The 16,403-nt window shown below is 38.3% G+C and overlaps 1 protein-coding gene across 3 annotated transcripts in view; it reads right to left on the minus strand.

Annotated features, from left to right (window-relative positions):
* Positions 1-16,403, minus strand: part of MYO3A (myosin IIIA) — a 256,791-nt gene that overhangs the window by 127,294 nt on the left and 113,094 nt on the right. For all 3 annotated transcript variants that reach the window (XM_086714701.1, XM_086714700.1, XM_086714702.1), the window contains 2 exons: positions 3,811-3,909; positions 3,597-3,711 (listed from right to left, as the gene is read on the minus strand). In XM_086714701.1, coding sequence (XP_086570827.1) covers positions 3,597-3,711; positions 3,811-3,909 — 214 coding nt within the window. The remainder of the gene's footprint in view (positions 1-3,596; positions 3,712-3,810; positions 3,910-16,403) is intronic.

Genomic DNA, 16,403 nt, shown 5'->3' on the forward strand with positions numbered 1-16,403 from the left:
GCCCACTGTCCATCAACTGATGAATGGATTAAGAAGATGGTGTGCATACACACACACACACACACACACACACACACACACACACTACTTGGAGATGAAAAGAATGAAATCTTGCCATTTGCAACAACGTGGATGGAAACAGAGGGTATTATGCTAAGTAAAATAAGTCAGCCAGAGAAAAACAGACACCACGTGATTTCACTCATATGTGGAATTTGAGAAAATTAACAGATGATCATAGAGGAAGGGAAGGAAAAATAAGATATAAACAGAGAGGGAGGCAAACCATAAGAGACACTTAAATATAGAGAACTGAGGGTTGATGGGGAGGGTTGAGGGGGTAGGGGAGGTAGGTGATGGACATTAAGGAGGGCACTTGTTGGGATGAGCACTGGGTGTTATATGTAAGTGATGAATCACTGGGTTCTATTCCTGAAGACAAGACTATACTGTATGTTAACTGGCCTGAGAATGAATGTATATATATGTATGCATATGTACATATGTATATGTATATGTACATATATGTACATGTACATATATATATGTGTGTGTATAAAAGAAAAATGTGTGTAATATAATACCATATTAATAAAACAATGCCCATCCCTCCAGATTCATGTGCATGTACATGTGTGTTTACACATGTATACATGGTGTCTGTAAGCAGGACTTAATAAGCAAGGAGATAAATATGAAATGCGGGATTATAAATGCTGAGTTGTTAACATCCATTTGCTGGGGAAAGGGAAAAAGAGCAGATATGGATGGAGGGGGTGAGATGGGGAAGAGCAAGATGAACAAAAAAGAAGTCTTATAAAAGGCTGCGCTAGAAAGTGACAAGGTGATCCTCAAATTCACATAGAAATTCCAGGGACTCAAAACAATTGGGAAAAAGAACAAAGTTAGGGGAATCACACTTTCCAATTTCAAAACTTATTACAAAGCCACAGTAATCAAGTGTGGGACTAGCAGAAACACGTAGAGGTAATTATAATAGAACTGAGAGTTCAGAAATAAATCTATACATTTATGGTCAACTGATCTTTTTTTAAAAATTTTTAAAAATGTTTATTTATGTTTGAGAGACAGAGACAGAGTGTGAGTGGGTGAGGGGCAGAGGGAGAGGGAGACACAGAATCTGAAGCAGGCTCGAGGCTCCAAGCTGTCAGCACAGAGCCCGACGCAGGGCTCAAACTCACGAACCGTGAGATCATGACCCAAGCAAAGTTGGACACTTAACCAACTGAGCCACCAGGCGCCCCTTCTTTCTTTTTTTTTTTAAGTTTATTTATTTTGAGAGAGGGAGAGAGAGTGAGTCGGGGAGAAGCAGAGAGAGAGAGGAACAGAATCCCAAGTGGGCTCATCACTGTCAGCACAAAGCCTCCCGTAGGGCTTGATCTCATGAACCATGGGATCATGACCTAAGGTGAAATCAAGAATCATATGCTTAACTGACTGAGACACCAAGGTACCTCAATTTTCTTTTTTTAAATGTTTATTTATTTTAGAGACAGAGAGAGAGAGAGAGAGTGTATGTGAGCACGAGGGGGCAGGGGCAGAGAGAGAGGGGGACAGAGGTTGTGAAGTGGGTCTGTGCTAAAAGCAGAGAGCCCGATGTGGGGCTCAAACTCAGGAACAGTGAGATCATGACCTGAGCTGAAGTCAGATGCTCAACCCACTGAGCGACCCAGGCGCCTCTATGGTCAACTGATTTTCACAAAGATGCCAAACCCAGCAATGGGGAAAGAACAGTCTTCAGCAAATGGTTGTGGTACAACTGAATATCTACATGCAAAAGAAGCTATCTCACATCAGACACAAATATTAACTCAAAGTGGAACAGTAACCTGTATACAAGAGTGAAAACAATACAGCTCCTGGAAGAATATTTAGGTATGAATTTCTGTGACTTTGGATGAGTCAATAGTTTCCTATATATGACACACAAATAACAAGCAACAAAAGACAAATGGATAAACTGGACATCATAAAAATTAAAAACATGTATACTTGCAAAGGACACCATCAAGAAAGTGAAAAGATAATAGGAGCGTCTGGGTGGCTCAGTCATTTAAGTGTCCGACTTCGGCTCAGGTCATGATCTCGCAATTTGTGAGTTTGGGCCCTGCGTCGGGCTCTGTGCTGATAGCTCAGAACCTGGAGCCTGCTTTGGATTCTGTGCCTCTCTCTCTCTCTGTTCCTCCCTGCCCTGTGCTCTGTCTCTCTCTCTTTATCTCTCAAAATTAAAGTTTAAAAAAAAAGAAAAAAGAAAAAAGAAGGTAAAAAGATAACAAAAGGGAGACAATTTTTGCAAATCACTTATCTGATAAGGGACTTGTATTTACAACATAAATAATCCTTAACAATTCAATAATAAAAACGCAACCCAATTTTTTAAAAAGGTAAAGGGTATGAATAGACATTTCTTCACACAAGATACATAAATGACCAATAAGTACACGTAAAGAAGTTCAGGGTCATAAGCCATTAGGTAAATGCAAATCAAAACCACAATAAGGTACCACTTCACACCCACTAGGATGGCTATAATAAAAAAGACAGATAATAGTAAATGTTGGGGAGGATATGGAGAAACTGGAAACTTTGCGCACTGCTGGTAAGAATGTAAACTAGTGTAGCTGCTTTGGAAAACAGTCTAGCAGTTCCTCAAAAGGTTCAACACAGTGTTACCCTATGACTCAGTAGTTCCACTCCTAGGTATACACCAAAGAGAAATGGAAACTTACGTCCACACAAAAAATTGTACATGAGTGTTCACAGCTGCATTATTCATGATAGCCCCCAAATGGAAACAACCCAAATGTCTATCAACTGATGACCGGATAAATAACATGAAGTATATCCATAAAATGAGGTATTATTCAACAATGAAAAGAAATGAACTACTGACACATGCTCCATCCAACATGCGTGCACCTTGAAAACATTACTATGCTAAATGAGAGAAGCTAGCCACACAGGATGATGTATTGCATCACTCTGTTTATGTGAAATGTCCAGAATAAAATGATCCATGGTGACAGAAAGCAAAAATGGGTAAGAATGAGGAGGAACTCCTAATCACTAGCATGTTTCTTTTGGGAGTGAAAAATTTAGAACATGAAAATATTCTAAAAATGATTATGATGATGGATGCATAATTCTGAATATACTAAAAGTCATTAAAATGTACACTCTAAATGGCTGACTTGTATGGTATGTGAATTACACCTTAATAAAGTTGTATTAAAAAACTGCACTAAAAAAAGACTCCACTAGCACTCCCATTTAGGTATTTATGCAAAATGTAATATATATGGGAGATGCAAATATAAATGAAAGATTCAGAACAAAATGAAATTCAATTATATGTCATGGCCACCATCTCTTTACATATGAAGTAAATATTGTAAAATTCTAGTAAGTATTCTCGTTATTCTGTAAGGTTGTTTCAGTAATTAAAAGAATGATTCACATAAAACACTTAGTACAATGCCTGGCATATATTAATCACTCAATAAATGCTCATTCTTACCATTAGTGATGACAAAATGATATTTCCTAAAGAGGTTCCAAATGTCTTTCATACTTACCTCCATTGTAAAACCTATGACTTTGAAACATTGCTCAATTAATTCATATTGGGATTTATAGAAACTATTATTCATCATATCCTGTACTGTTCTGAGGTGGTCATTTTGTAGATATCTGAAAAAAATATGAAAGGATGGGTCAAAATCTAAAGTTCAATCAGAAGTGAAAATATTACTTATACAAGTACCACCTTGTATAAGGTGGTGACCTTACCTGGGAGGCTTATTTTCAGGCAGTTTGTAATGGGCTAGTTTCTTCTTTTCAGCTAATCCAGCATAGATATAGTAAAAAATATGAAAATTTTTTTCTCCACTGAAAAAAGAAGACATTTTCAGTAAGGGGATTAGTAAGAATATTTACTAATTTAAAATTACTTGGCAATATAATTATCAGAACAACTGTGAGTGCTAACATGGGCTTCCCAGAAAATTTGATTTAGGCTTTTTATTGTTGTCGTCATCATTTTCAACAACCACTGTCATTAAATTCCAGACACGACTAACCACTTTATATAAATCATTCAATGCATATTTGTGAGGGACTATTAGGCATTGTTCTAGACACTAGAATGTAGCAGGAGTGAAACAGTCAAAAATCCATAACCTCCTGCAGTTTACACAGAAAAACAAATTAATTATATGTACAGCATACCAGATGGTCATAAGTGTTACATTATCTCATTTACCTGCCACAGCCCCCTAGTTACTCATGGGCTCCCATCATTTTACAATCATGGACACTGAGACTTAGAGGGGCTACCATTCTCCCCTCAGCTCATACAGCTGATGGCTAAATTGGATTCAAATCAGGGCTGTTTAATTCCAAAGTCTTTCACTACTTTGTTAAATGTTTTTTTCTGGGGCTCACTTGCATGAGAAATCTGTTTCTTAGGACTCTCAAATTCCATTATTCTGTGGTCTACATATTAACAGCATTCCCCAGATCCTGGAATAATACAAATAAGGGAATAACAGTAATAATTTATTCAATTATGTATGCATATGCATATATGTATATATATACATGTATATATATGCTTACATATTATAAAATCAATGATAACAGTGATACAAGGGACTGGAGAGAGAAATTAGGATTATTTTGTTATTATAGGGTGCTGACTCTAGTGTTATTTGAAAGTAGACTTACATTAGTGGTAAATATATATTAAAAACTCTAAGGCAACCACTAAAAAACTAAAAAACAATAAATATTACCAAAATACGCTAAGAAAGGAGAGAAAATGGAATGACAGAAAATGCTCAATTAAAATGACAAAATGCAGAAAAAGAATGGGAAACACAAATAGGAACAAAGAAGAAGGGCAGCAATTAGAAAGCATTAACAAATATAACAGATATTAATCCAACTATATCAGTAATCACTCTGAACATCAATGGTTTAAATATACCAATTAAAAACAAATTGTTAGAGGGATCAAAAAATAAGACCTATACATATGTTGCCTGCAAGAAACTCACTTTAAATATAAATAAATGGATAAAGAGGAATATACCATGCTAACATTAATCAAAAGAAAGCTGGAACAGCTATATTAATTTCAGACAGAGGAGACTTCAAAGCAAGGAAGTTATCAGGGATTAAGAAGTATATTACAATAATGATAAGGGGTTCACTTCTCCAAGAGACATAATAATCCTTCATGTTTATGGACATAACAGTGGAACATGAAACTATGTGAGACAAAAACTAATAGAACTGCAAGGAGAAACAGAAGAATGCATGTCTCTCAAAACTGGACAGATCCCATAGGCAGAAGAAAAGCAGTAAGGATACAGGTGAATGCACCAATAACATCAATCAATTGGATATAACTGATATAGACTACTTCACCCAACAACAGCAGAATTCACATTCTTCTCAAACTCATATAGGACATTCACCAAGACAGACCACATCTTAAGCCATAAAACACACCTTAACAAATTAAAAATAACTGACATCATATATCTCTGCTCTTAGACCACAATGGAATTAAACTAGAAGTCAATAACAGAAATATAACCAGAAAATTCCAAAATATGTGGAGATTAAACAATGTAGTTCTAAATAGCACATGGGTCAAAAGAGAAATATTAAAAGAAATTTTAAAATATTTTGAATTGGGTGAGAATGAAAATACAACTTACCAAATTTCTGGGATGCAGCGAAAGCAGTGTTTAGACAGCTATTTATAGCATTGAATGCATATATTAAAAAGAAAAGAGATCTAAAAACACAAGTTTTTTTTAGGAAACTAGAAAATGAGCAAATTAAACCCAAAGTAAGCAGAAGAAAAGAAATAAGAAATAGAGCAGAAATCAATGAAATTAGAAACCAGAAATTAGTACAGAAAGATCAATGAAACCAAAAGCTTTACAAAAAAACAAAACAACAACAACAACAAAAAAATAAGCTCCTAGTCTGGCTAAGGAAAAGAAAAAAAAAAGAGGAAAAAAGTTACTAGTAACAGAAAAAAAAGAAGGGACCTCAATCACCAAAGGTCCCACTGAAATTAAAAGGATAATAAAAGGATACTATAAGCAACTCAATCCCTCAAAACTGAGATGAAAGACCAATTCTTTGAAAGACCCAATATGCCAAAACTCACACAAGAAGAAACAGATCATTTAAATAGGCTCAAAATCTATTAAAGAAGTTGAATCAATAATTAACAATCTTCCAAACTAGAAAGGTCCAGATGGGTTCACTGGTGAATTATGCCAAATACTTCATGCAGAATTTACACCAATTCTCTACAATCCCTTTCAGAAGACAGAAGCAAAGTGAACACTTACACTCATTCAATGAGGCTAGAATTACCCTAATACAAAAACCAAATAAAGATATTATAAGAAAACTATAGACTAATATCTCTCATGAATATAAGTGAAAAAATCCTGAACAAAACATTAGCAAATTGAATCCAGCAATGAATAAACAGAATTATACACCATGACCAAGTGGGATATATCCCAGGTACACATGCATGGTTCGTTCAATGTTCAAAAATCAATCCATGTATTCTATCATATCAACAGGCTAAAGAAGAAAAATCACATGATCATACCAATAGATGCACAAAAAGCATTTGATAAAATCCAATAGCCATTCATGACAAAAGCTCTCAGTAAACTAGGAATAGAGGGGAACTTCCTCAACTTGGCAAAGAATATCCACAAAAAAACCTACAGATAAAAATCATATTTAATGTTGAGAAACTGAAAGTTTTCACACTAAGATCAAGAACAAGGTAAAGATGTCCCCTCTCACCTGCTTTTCAATATTGCACTGGAAGTCCTAACTCATGCCTACAGTTTGAGAGGGGAGAAATAAAACAGTCTTTCTTCACAGATGACTTTATCATCTGTATAGAAAATGCTAAAGAATTGACAAAAAAATTCCTCAAACTAGTAAGCAATTATAGCGAGTCTGCAGGGTACAGGTTAAATACAAAATCAATCCCACCTAAAATCCCAGCAAGTTATTTTGTGGATACTAACAAACAGATTTTAAAGTTTATATGGAGAAGCAAAAGACCCAGAAGGGCCAACTCAGTATTTAACAAGAAAAAAATTTAAAGGACTGATATTGCCTGACTTCAAGAATTCCTATGAAGCTTTCAAAATCCGGACAGTGTGGTATTGACAAAAACACAAGAGACAAATAGATCAATGAGACAGATGGAGAGCCCAGAATAAATATAGTCCACTGATCCTTTAAAAAATTTTTTTTAATATTTATTTTTGAGAGAGACAGAGAGACAGAGAATGAGCGGGGGAGGGCTGGAAGAGAAGGAGACACAGAATCTGAAGCAGGCTCCAGGCACTGAGCTGTCAGCACAGAGCCCAGTGCAGGGCTCGAACTCACGGACCATGAGATCATGACCTGAGCAGAAGTCGGAGGCTTAACTGAGCCACCCAGGTACCCCACCACTGATTCCTGACAAAGTAGTTAAGACAATACAATGAAGCAAAGACCAAAAAAAAAAAAAAAAAAAAATCCAAATGCAGACTTTACACCGTCCACAAAAATTAACTCAAAATGGGTCATAGACCTAAATGTGTAAAACACAAAACTATAAAACTCTTAGAAGATCAAATAAGAGAAGAGCTGATGCTGGATATGGTAATGACTTTTTAGATACAACAACAAAATCATGATCCATGAAAGAAATGATGGATAAACTGGACTTCATTAAAATTAAAAACTTTCTGCTCTGTTAAAAGCATTTTCAGTAATCGAAAAAAGCCTATGCCAGAGATGGCGGCGTAGGAGGACTCTGGGCTCACTGCGTTCTGCTGATCACTTAGATTCCACCTACACCTGCCTAAATAACCCAGAAAACTGCCAGAAGACTCGCAGAAAGGATTCTCTGCAGCCAAGAGCCCACTAGAGGCCCACAGAAGAGGGTAGGAAGGGCAGAGAGGCAGTGCGCGCTGCACGGACTGGCGGGAGGGAGCTGGGGCGGAGGGGCAGCCCGCCAGCCAAGCAGAGCCCCCAGAGTCTGGCTTGCAAAAGCGGAGGGGCCTGACGGAGTGTGTTCTGACAGCAAGCGGGACTTAATATCTGGGAGGTTATAAGTTAACAGCTCTGCTCAGAGAGAGCGGGAGGACTAGAGGACAATGGGAGGGAGAGTTGTTGAGCCCCAGAAGAAAGAGTTCGGCTTGGCCAGGAACAAAGGCGCTCGCCAGCGCCATCTCCCTCGCCCATCCCCCAGCCAAAATCCCAAAGGGAACCAGTTCCTGCCGGGGAACTTGCTTGCACCGCACAAACATCCAACCCTGTGCTTCTGCGGATCCATACCTCCAGCGGCAGGTCTGACTCCCTCCAGGTGCCACAGGGCCCCTCCCAAAGCAGATCACTGAAGGAGAAGCTAGCTGAGCCTGCCCCTCCCACCCCCGTGCACCTTGCCAGTCCACCCCAGCTAATACACCAGATCCCCAGCACCACAAGCCTGGCAGTGTGCAAGTAGCCCAGACGGGCCACGCCACCCCACAGTGAATGCCGCCCCTAGGAGAGGGAAAGAGAAGGCACACACCAGTCTGACTGTGGCCCCAGCGGTGGGCTGGGGGCAGACATCAGGTCTGACTGCGGCCCTGCCCACCAACACAAGTTATTCAAACAGCACAGGGGAAGTGCCCCACAGTTCCCCACCACTCCAGGGACTATTCAAAATGAGGAAACAGAAGAATTCCCCTCAAAAGAATCTCCAGGAAATAACGACAGCTAACGAACTGATCAAAAAGGATTTAAACAATATAACAGAAAGTGAATTTAGAATAATAGTCATAAAATTAATCGCTGGGCTTGAAAACAGTATAGAGGACAGCAGAGAATCTATTGCTACAGAGATCAAGGGACTAAGGAACAGCAAGGAGGAGCTAAAAAATGCCATTAATGAGCTACAAAATAAAATGGAGATGACCACATCTCGGATTGAAGAGGCAGAGGAGAGAATAGGTGAACGAGAAGATAAAATTATGGAAAAAGAGGAAGCTGAGAAAAAGAGAGATAAAAAAAAATCCAGAAGTATGAGGGGAAAATTAGAGAACTAAGTGATGCACTAAAGAGAAATAATATACGCATATTTGGTATTCCAGAGGAGGAAGAGAGAGGGAAAGGTGCTGAAGGGGTACTTGAAGAAATAATAGCTGAGAACTTCCCTGAACTGGGAAAGGAAAAAGGCATTGAAATCCAAGAGGCACAGAGAACTCCCTTCAGACATAACTTGAATCGATCTTCTGCATGACATATCATAGTGAAACTGGCAAAATACAAGGATAAAGAGAAAATTCTGAAAGCAGCTAGAGATAAACATGCTCTAACATATAAAGGGAGACCGATAAGACTCGTGACGGATCTCTCTACTGAAACTTGGCAGGCCAGAAAGGAATGGCAGCAAATCTTCAATGTGATGAACAGAAAAAAGATGCAGCCGAGAATCCTTTATCCAGCAAGTCTGTCATTTAGAATAGACGGAGAGATAAAGGTCTTCCCAAACAAACAGAAACTGAAGGAATTCGTCACCACTAAACCAGCCCTACAAGAGATCCTAAGGGGGATCCTGTGAGACAAAGTACCAGAGACATCGCTACAAGCATGAAACCTACGGACATCACAATGACTCTAAACCCATATCTTTCTACAATAACACTGAATGTAAATGGACTAAATGCGCCAACCAAAAGACATACGGTATCAGAATGGATAAAAAAACAAGACCCATCTATTTGCTGTCTACAAGAGACTCATTTTAGACCTGAGGACACCTTCAGATTGAGAGTGAGGGGATGGAGAACTATTTATCATGCTACTGGAAGTCAAAAGAAAGCTGGAGTCGCCACACTTATATCCGACAAATGAGACTTTAAATTAAAGGCTTTAATAAGAGACGAAGAAGGACATTATATAATAGTGACAGGGTCTATCCATCAGGAAGAGCTAACAATTATAAATGTCTATGTGCTGAATACGGGAGCCCCCAAATATATAAAACAATTACTCACAAAAATAAGCAACCTTATTGATAAGAATGTGCTAATTGTAGGGGACTTTAACACTCCCCTTACAGAAATGGATTGATCATCTAGACACACGGTCAATAAAGAAACAAGGGCCCTGAATGATACAGTGGATCAGATGGACTTGACAGATATATTTAGAACTCTGCATCCCAAAGCAACAGAATATACTTTCTTCTCGAGTGCACATGGAACATTCTCCAAGATAGATCACATACTGGGTCACAAAACAGCCCTTCATAAGTATACAAGAATTGAGATCATACCATGCATACTTTCGGACCACAATGCTATGAAGCTTGAAATCAATCACAGGAAAAATACTGGAAATCCTCCAAAAGCATGGAGGTTAAAGAAACCCTACTAAAGAATGAATGGGCCAACCAGGCAATTAGAGAAGAAATTAAAAAATATATGGAAACAAACAAAATGAAAATACAACAATCCAAATGCTTTGGGATGCAGCGAAGGCAGTCCTGAGAGGAAAATACATTGCAATCCAGGCCTATCTCAAGAAACAAGAAAAATCCCAAATACAAAATCTAACAGCACACCTAAAGGGAATAGAAGCAGAACAGCAAAGATACCCCAAACCCAGCAGAAGAAGAGAAATAAGAAAGATCAGGTCAGAAATAAACAATATAGAATGTAAAAAAACTGTAGAGCAGATCAATGAAACCAAGAGTTGGTTTTTTGAAAAAATAAACAAAATTGATAAACCTCTAGCCAGGCTCCTCAAAAAGAAAAGGGAGATGGCCCAAATATTACAATCATGAATGAAAATGGAATTATACAACCAATCCCTCAAAGATACAAGCAATTATCAGGGAATACTATGAAAAATTATATGCCAACAAACTGGACAACCTGGAAGAAATGGACAAATTCCTAAACACCCACACACTTCCAAAACTCAATCAGTAGGAAATAGAAAGCTTGAACAAACCCATAACCAGCGAGGAAATTGAATCAGTTATCAGAAATCTCCCAACAAATAAGAGTCCAGGACCAGATGGCTTCCCAGGGGAGTTCTACCAGATGTTTAAAGCAGAGATAATACCTATCCTTCTCAAGCTATTCCAAAAAATAGAAAGGGAAGGAAAACTTCCAGACTCATTCTATGAAGCCAATATTACTTTGATTCCTAAACCAGACAGAGACCCAGCAAAAAAGAAGAACTACAGGCCAATATCCCTGATGAATATGGATGCAAAAATTCTCAATAAGATACTAGCAAATTGAATTCAACAGCATATAAAAAGAATTATTCACCATGATCAAGTGGGATTCATTCCTGGGATGCAGGGCTGGTTCAATATTCGCAAATCAATCAACGTGATACATCACATGAATAAAAGAAAAGATAAGAACCATATGATCTTGTCAATCGATGCAGAAAAAGCATTTGACAAAATTCAGCATCCTTTCTTAATAAAAACCCTCGAGAAAGTCGGGATAGAAGGAACATACTTAAACATCATAAAAGCCATTTATGAAAAGCCGACAGCTAACATCATCCTCAATGGGGAAAAACTGAGAGCTTTATCCCTGAGATCAGGAACACGACAGGGATGCCCACTCTCACTGCTGTTGTTTAACATAGTGTTGGAAGTGCTAGCATCAGCAATCAGACAACAAAAGGAAATCAAAGGCATCAAAATTGGCAAAGATGAAGTCAAGCTTTCACTTTTTGCAGATGACATGATATTATACATGGAAAATCTGACAGACTCCACCAAAAGTCTGCTAGAACTGATACATGAATTCAGCAAAGTTGCAGGATACAAAATCAATGTACAGAAATCAGTTGCATTCTTATACACTAATAATGAAGCTACAGAAAGACAAATAAAGAAACTGATCCCACTCACAATTGCACCAAGAAGCATAAAATACCTAGGGATAAATCTAACCAAAGATGTAAAAGACCTGTATGCTGAAAACTATAGAAAGCTTATGAAGGAAGCTGAAGAAGAAATAAAGAAATGGAAAAACATTCCATGCTCTTGGATTGGAAGAATAAATATTGTCAAAATGTCAATACTACCCAAAGCTATCGACACATTCAATGCAATCCCAATCAAAATTGCACCAGCATTCTTCTCAAAGCTAGAACAAGCAATCCTAAAATTCATATGGAACCACAAAAGGCCCCGAATAGCCAAAGTAATTTTGAAGGAAAGACCAAAGCAAGAGGCATCACAATCCCAGACTTTAGCCTCTACTACAAACCTGTCATCATCAAGACAGCACGGTGTTGGCACAAAAACAGACACATAGACCAATGGAATAGAACAGAAACCCCAGAACTAGACCCACAAACGTATGGCCAACTCATCTTTGACAAAGCAGGAAAGAACATCCAATGGGAAAAAAGACAGTCTCTTTAACAAATGGTGCTGGGAGAACTGGACAGCAACATGCAGAAGGTTGAAACTAGACCACTTTCTCATACCATTCACAAAAATAAACTCAAAATGGATAAAGGACCTGAATGTGAGACAAGAAACCATCAAAACCCTAGAGGAGAAAGCAGGAAAGACCTCTCTGACCTCAGCCGCAGCAAGTTCTTACTTTACGCATCCCCAAAGGCAAGGGAATTAAAAGCAAAAAGGAACTATTGGGACCTCATGAAGATAAAAAGCTTCTGCACAGCAAAGGAAACAATCAACAAAACGAAAAGGCAACCAACAGAATGGGAAAAGATATTTGCAAATGACATATCGGACAAAGGGCTAGTATCCAAAATCTATAAAGAGCTCACCAAACTCCACACCTGAAAAACAAAGAATCTAGTGAAGAAATGGGCAGAAAACATGAATAGACACTTCTCTAAAGAAGACATCCAGATGGCCAAGAGGCACATGAAAAGATGCTCAACATTGCTCCTCATCAGGGAACTACAAATCAAAACCACACTCAGATATCACCTCATGCTAGTCAGAATGGCCAAAATGAACAAATCAGGAGACTATAGATGCTGGTGAGGATGTGGAGAAACAGGAACCCTCTTGCACTGTTGGTGGGAATGCAAACTGGTGCAGATGCTCTGGAAAGCAGTGTGGAGGTTCCTCAGAAAATTAAAAATAGACCTACCCTATGACCCAGCAATAGCACTGCTAGGAATTTACCCAAGGGATACAGGAGTACTGATGCATAGGTGCACTTTTGCCCCAGTGTTTATAGCAGCACTCTCAACAATAGCCAAATTATGGACAGAGCCTAAATGTCCATCAACTGATGAATGGATAAAGAAATTGTGGTTTATATACACAATGGAGTACTACGTGGCAATGAGAAAGAATGAAATATGGCCCTTTGTAGCAACGTGGATGGAACTGGAGAGTGTTATGCTAAGTGAAATAAGCCATACAGAGAAAGACAGATACCATATGTATTCACTCTTATGTGGATCCTGGGAAACTTAACACAAACCCATGGGAGAGGGGAAGGAAAAAAAAAAAGAGGTTAGAGTGGGAGAGAGCCAAAGCACTCTTAAAAACTGAGAACAAACTGAGGGTTGATCGCGGGTGGGAGGCACGGGAGGGTGGGTGATGGGCATTGAAGAGGGCACCTTTTGGGATGAGCACTGGGTGTTGTATGGAAACCAATTTGACAATAAATTTCATATATTTAAAAAAAAGCATTTTCAAGAGAATGAGAAGACAAACCACAGGTTGGGAGAAAATATTTACAAAAGAAACATCTGATTAAGGACTGTTATCCAAAATATACAAAGAACTTTTTAAAAACTCAACAATAAGAAAACAACCTGATTAAAAAATGGACCAAAAGCCTTCACAGACACCTCACCAAAGAAGATATTACAGATGTCAAATGAGCATATGAAAAGATGCTCCACATCATATGTCATCAGGGAAATGCAAATCAATACCACAAGGAGATATCACTATACATCTGTTTGTTGACAAAACCAAATGTTGGCCAGGATGCAGAACCACAGGAACTCTCATTCACTGCTGGTGGGAATGTAAACTGGTACAGCCACTTTGGAAGACAGTTTGGCATTTCTTACAAAACTCAAGGTATTCTTACCATATGTTCCAGCGATTGAGGTCTTCGGTATTTAGCGAAAGGGGTAGAAAATTTGTGTTCACACAAAAATCTGTATATGGATGTTTGTAGCAGTTTTATTCATCACTGCCAAAACTCGAAACAACCAAGAAGTTGTTAGTAGGTGAATGGATAAATAAACTGTACATCCAATGGAATATTAATTCAGTGCTAAAAAGGAATGACCTATGAAGCCATGAAAAGACATGGAGAACCTTTACGTGCATATTACTAAGTGAAAGAAGCCAATGTGCAAAGGCTGCTTTTACATACCATCATATTGTATGATTCCACCTGTATGACCTTCTGGAAAAGGCAAAACTATGAAGAAGGTAAGACGATCATTGGTTGCCAGAAGTTGGGGGAGGCAAGGATGAACAGGCAGAGCAGAAGACTTGTATAAGACAGTGAAAATACTCATATATAATACCGTAAGAGTAGATACATGCCAAGCAATTGTCCAAACTCAAAGAAAGTACAACACCAAGAACGAACCTTAATGTAAATCATGGACTCTCGGTGATTACCATGTGTCAGGGTTAAGTTCATCGGTTGTAACATGTATAGCATTCTGGTGTGGGATGTTGGTAATGGGGGAGGTTATGCACCTATTGGGGTAGCAGTATATCTGTACCTTCCTCTCAATTCTGCTGTGAACCTAAAACTGCTGTAAAAAAATAAAGTCTTAAAAACAACTTTCCTAGGTCTCCTCCTCCTGTATATTATGCAATATAATTTCAGTTGAGATAGACGTTTTACCTTTGCTCTTTTTAGAAATTATTATTTCAGTACATGTAAGTTTTCCTCAGAAACAAAATGAACATATCCACATATATTTACTTCTCCAATGATGCAATAAATGGTATTTGGAGCTTTAGGGTATCTGTGGCTTCATCTTATAATCTCCAGCTTTGTTTCATGATTCTGCCAAAAATCATTACAAGAATAATTTTTATGGAAGCTCATTTTGGGCTCCAACACACAATTCATATGGGTTTAAAATAACATGGTTAAGACGTTTGATATTTGTGTCACATTAGTAACTATTTAAGATACTCTATTTAGTCTTTAACAAATGAACATTTGTAAGTGGATGTGTGCAACTTGATAAAGTGGTTAATGTGGCTTCCTGCTCTTCCTTGTGAGTATTTCAAAAAGAAGGAAAACATTTTGAAAGAAAAAAGTAACACTGCTTTTGATTGGTATGCATTCTGGGTTGAGACTGTTCCCTGAGTCTGAAAGGGCATAATATCACCATGCCTTGGAAGAGAGTTCAAATGTCCAGGAAATCCAATTCTTTCAAATGTCTGAGTCAGAGGGAACAAGGGCTTGAGGTAAAATAGCAGCAGAGGAAGGGAAAGTGGAGGAGAGTTGGGAAAGTCATTCTGGAGATCAACTCACAAGTGTTTGGGCATGGGGAGTGAAGGGAGGGTCCAAGGTTTCATATAAATGGAGAAGGATGGTTCCCGTTCCCCCAAAAGAGACCATGGGGAACGAAAGATGTGTGGGACAAGGTGTATTCAGTTGAATTATATGTGGCAGCAAGATATCTAGGTACATGGAAATGAAAAATGTGAAGTCAGGTGGGAGTGAGAAGTGTATCTTTGGGTGTCAATCACTTTGAGCTACCTGTTGATGCCATGGCATCAGAAGGAATTGCTAAGTGAGAAAGTAAAGAGAGAAAAGAGAAACACTCTGAATACGAATCTTTGGCAAATACATGTTTGGAGAATGATGGATGAATCGAAGTCAGAGCAAAAACATTCAGGGAAGTAGGAGAGGAATCCAGAGAATCCAGCTGGGGAAAAAAAGACAGGTGAGCTTTTCAAGTAAAGGGTGGTCCATGGGCTTGGACAGTGAAGCAAGGACCAGCATGTCCTTTAGAAGGGGAGTTCCCCACCATGTCTTGAGCAGTCACCAGTAATGCTTCAACAAACACTAGCATCGTACATGAGTAAGGTTAGAACAAAGCTAAAAGTTTACCTCTTGTCTTTTCTCACCACAAAATAATACAAGTTCTCTAAGAGTGGCACAGCACATATTTTAGTTCACTTTGTTCTAACGAAATCACATCGATTGCTCTATGTGTCACACCTTCAACACTTAAACAATGCAGTGTACAATTAGAGAGGTGAGTCATAAATGTAGATGCACACAATTGGTGGTTTTCTCTTTAATTATCAGTTTACGTTTACTGAGAATTGTAAT

This window comes from Puma concolor, chromosome B4 (genome assembly GCF_028749965.1).
Source record: "Puma concolor isolate L17-30 chromosome B4, mPumCon1.1.hap2, whole genome shotgun sequence".
NCBI classification, from domain to species: Eukaryota; Metazoa; Chordata; class Mammalia; order Carnivora; family Felidae; genus Puma; species Puma concolor.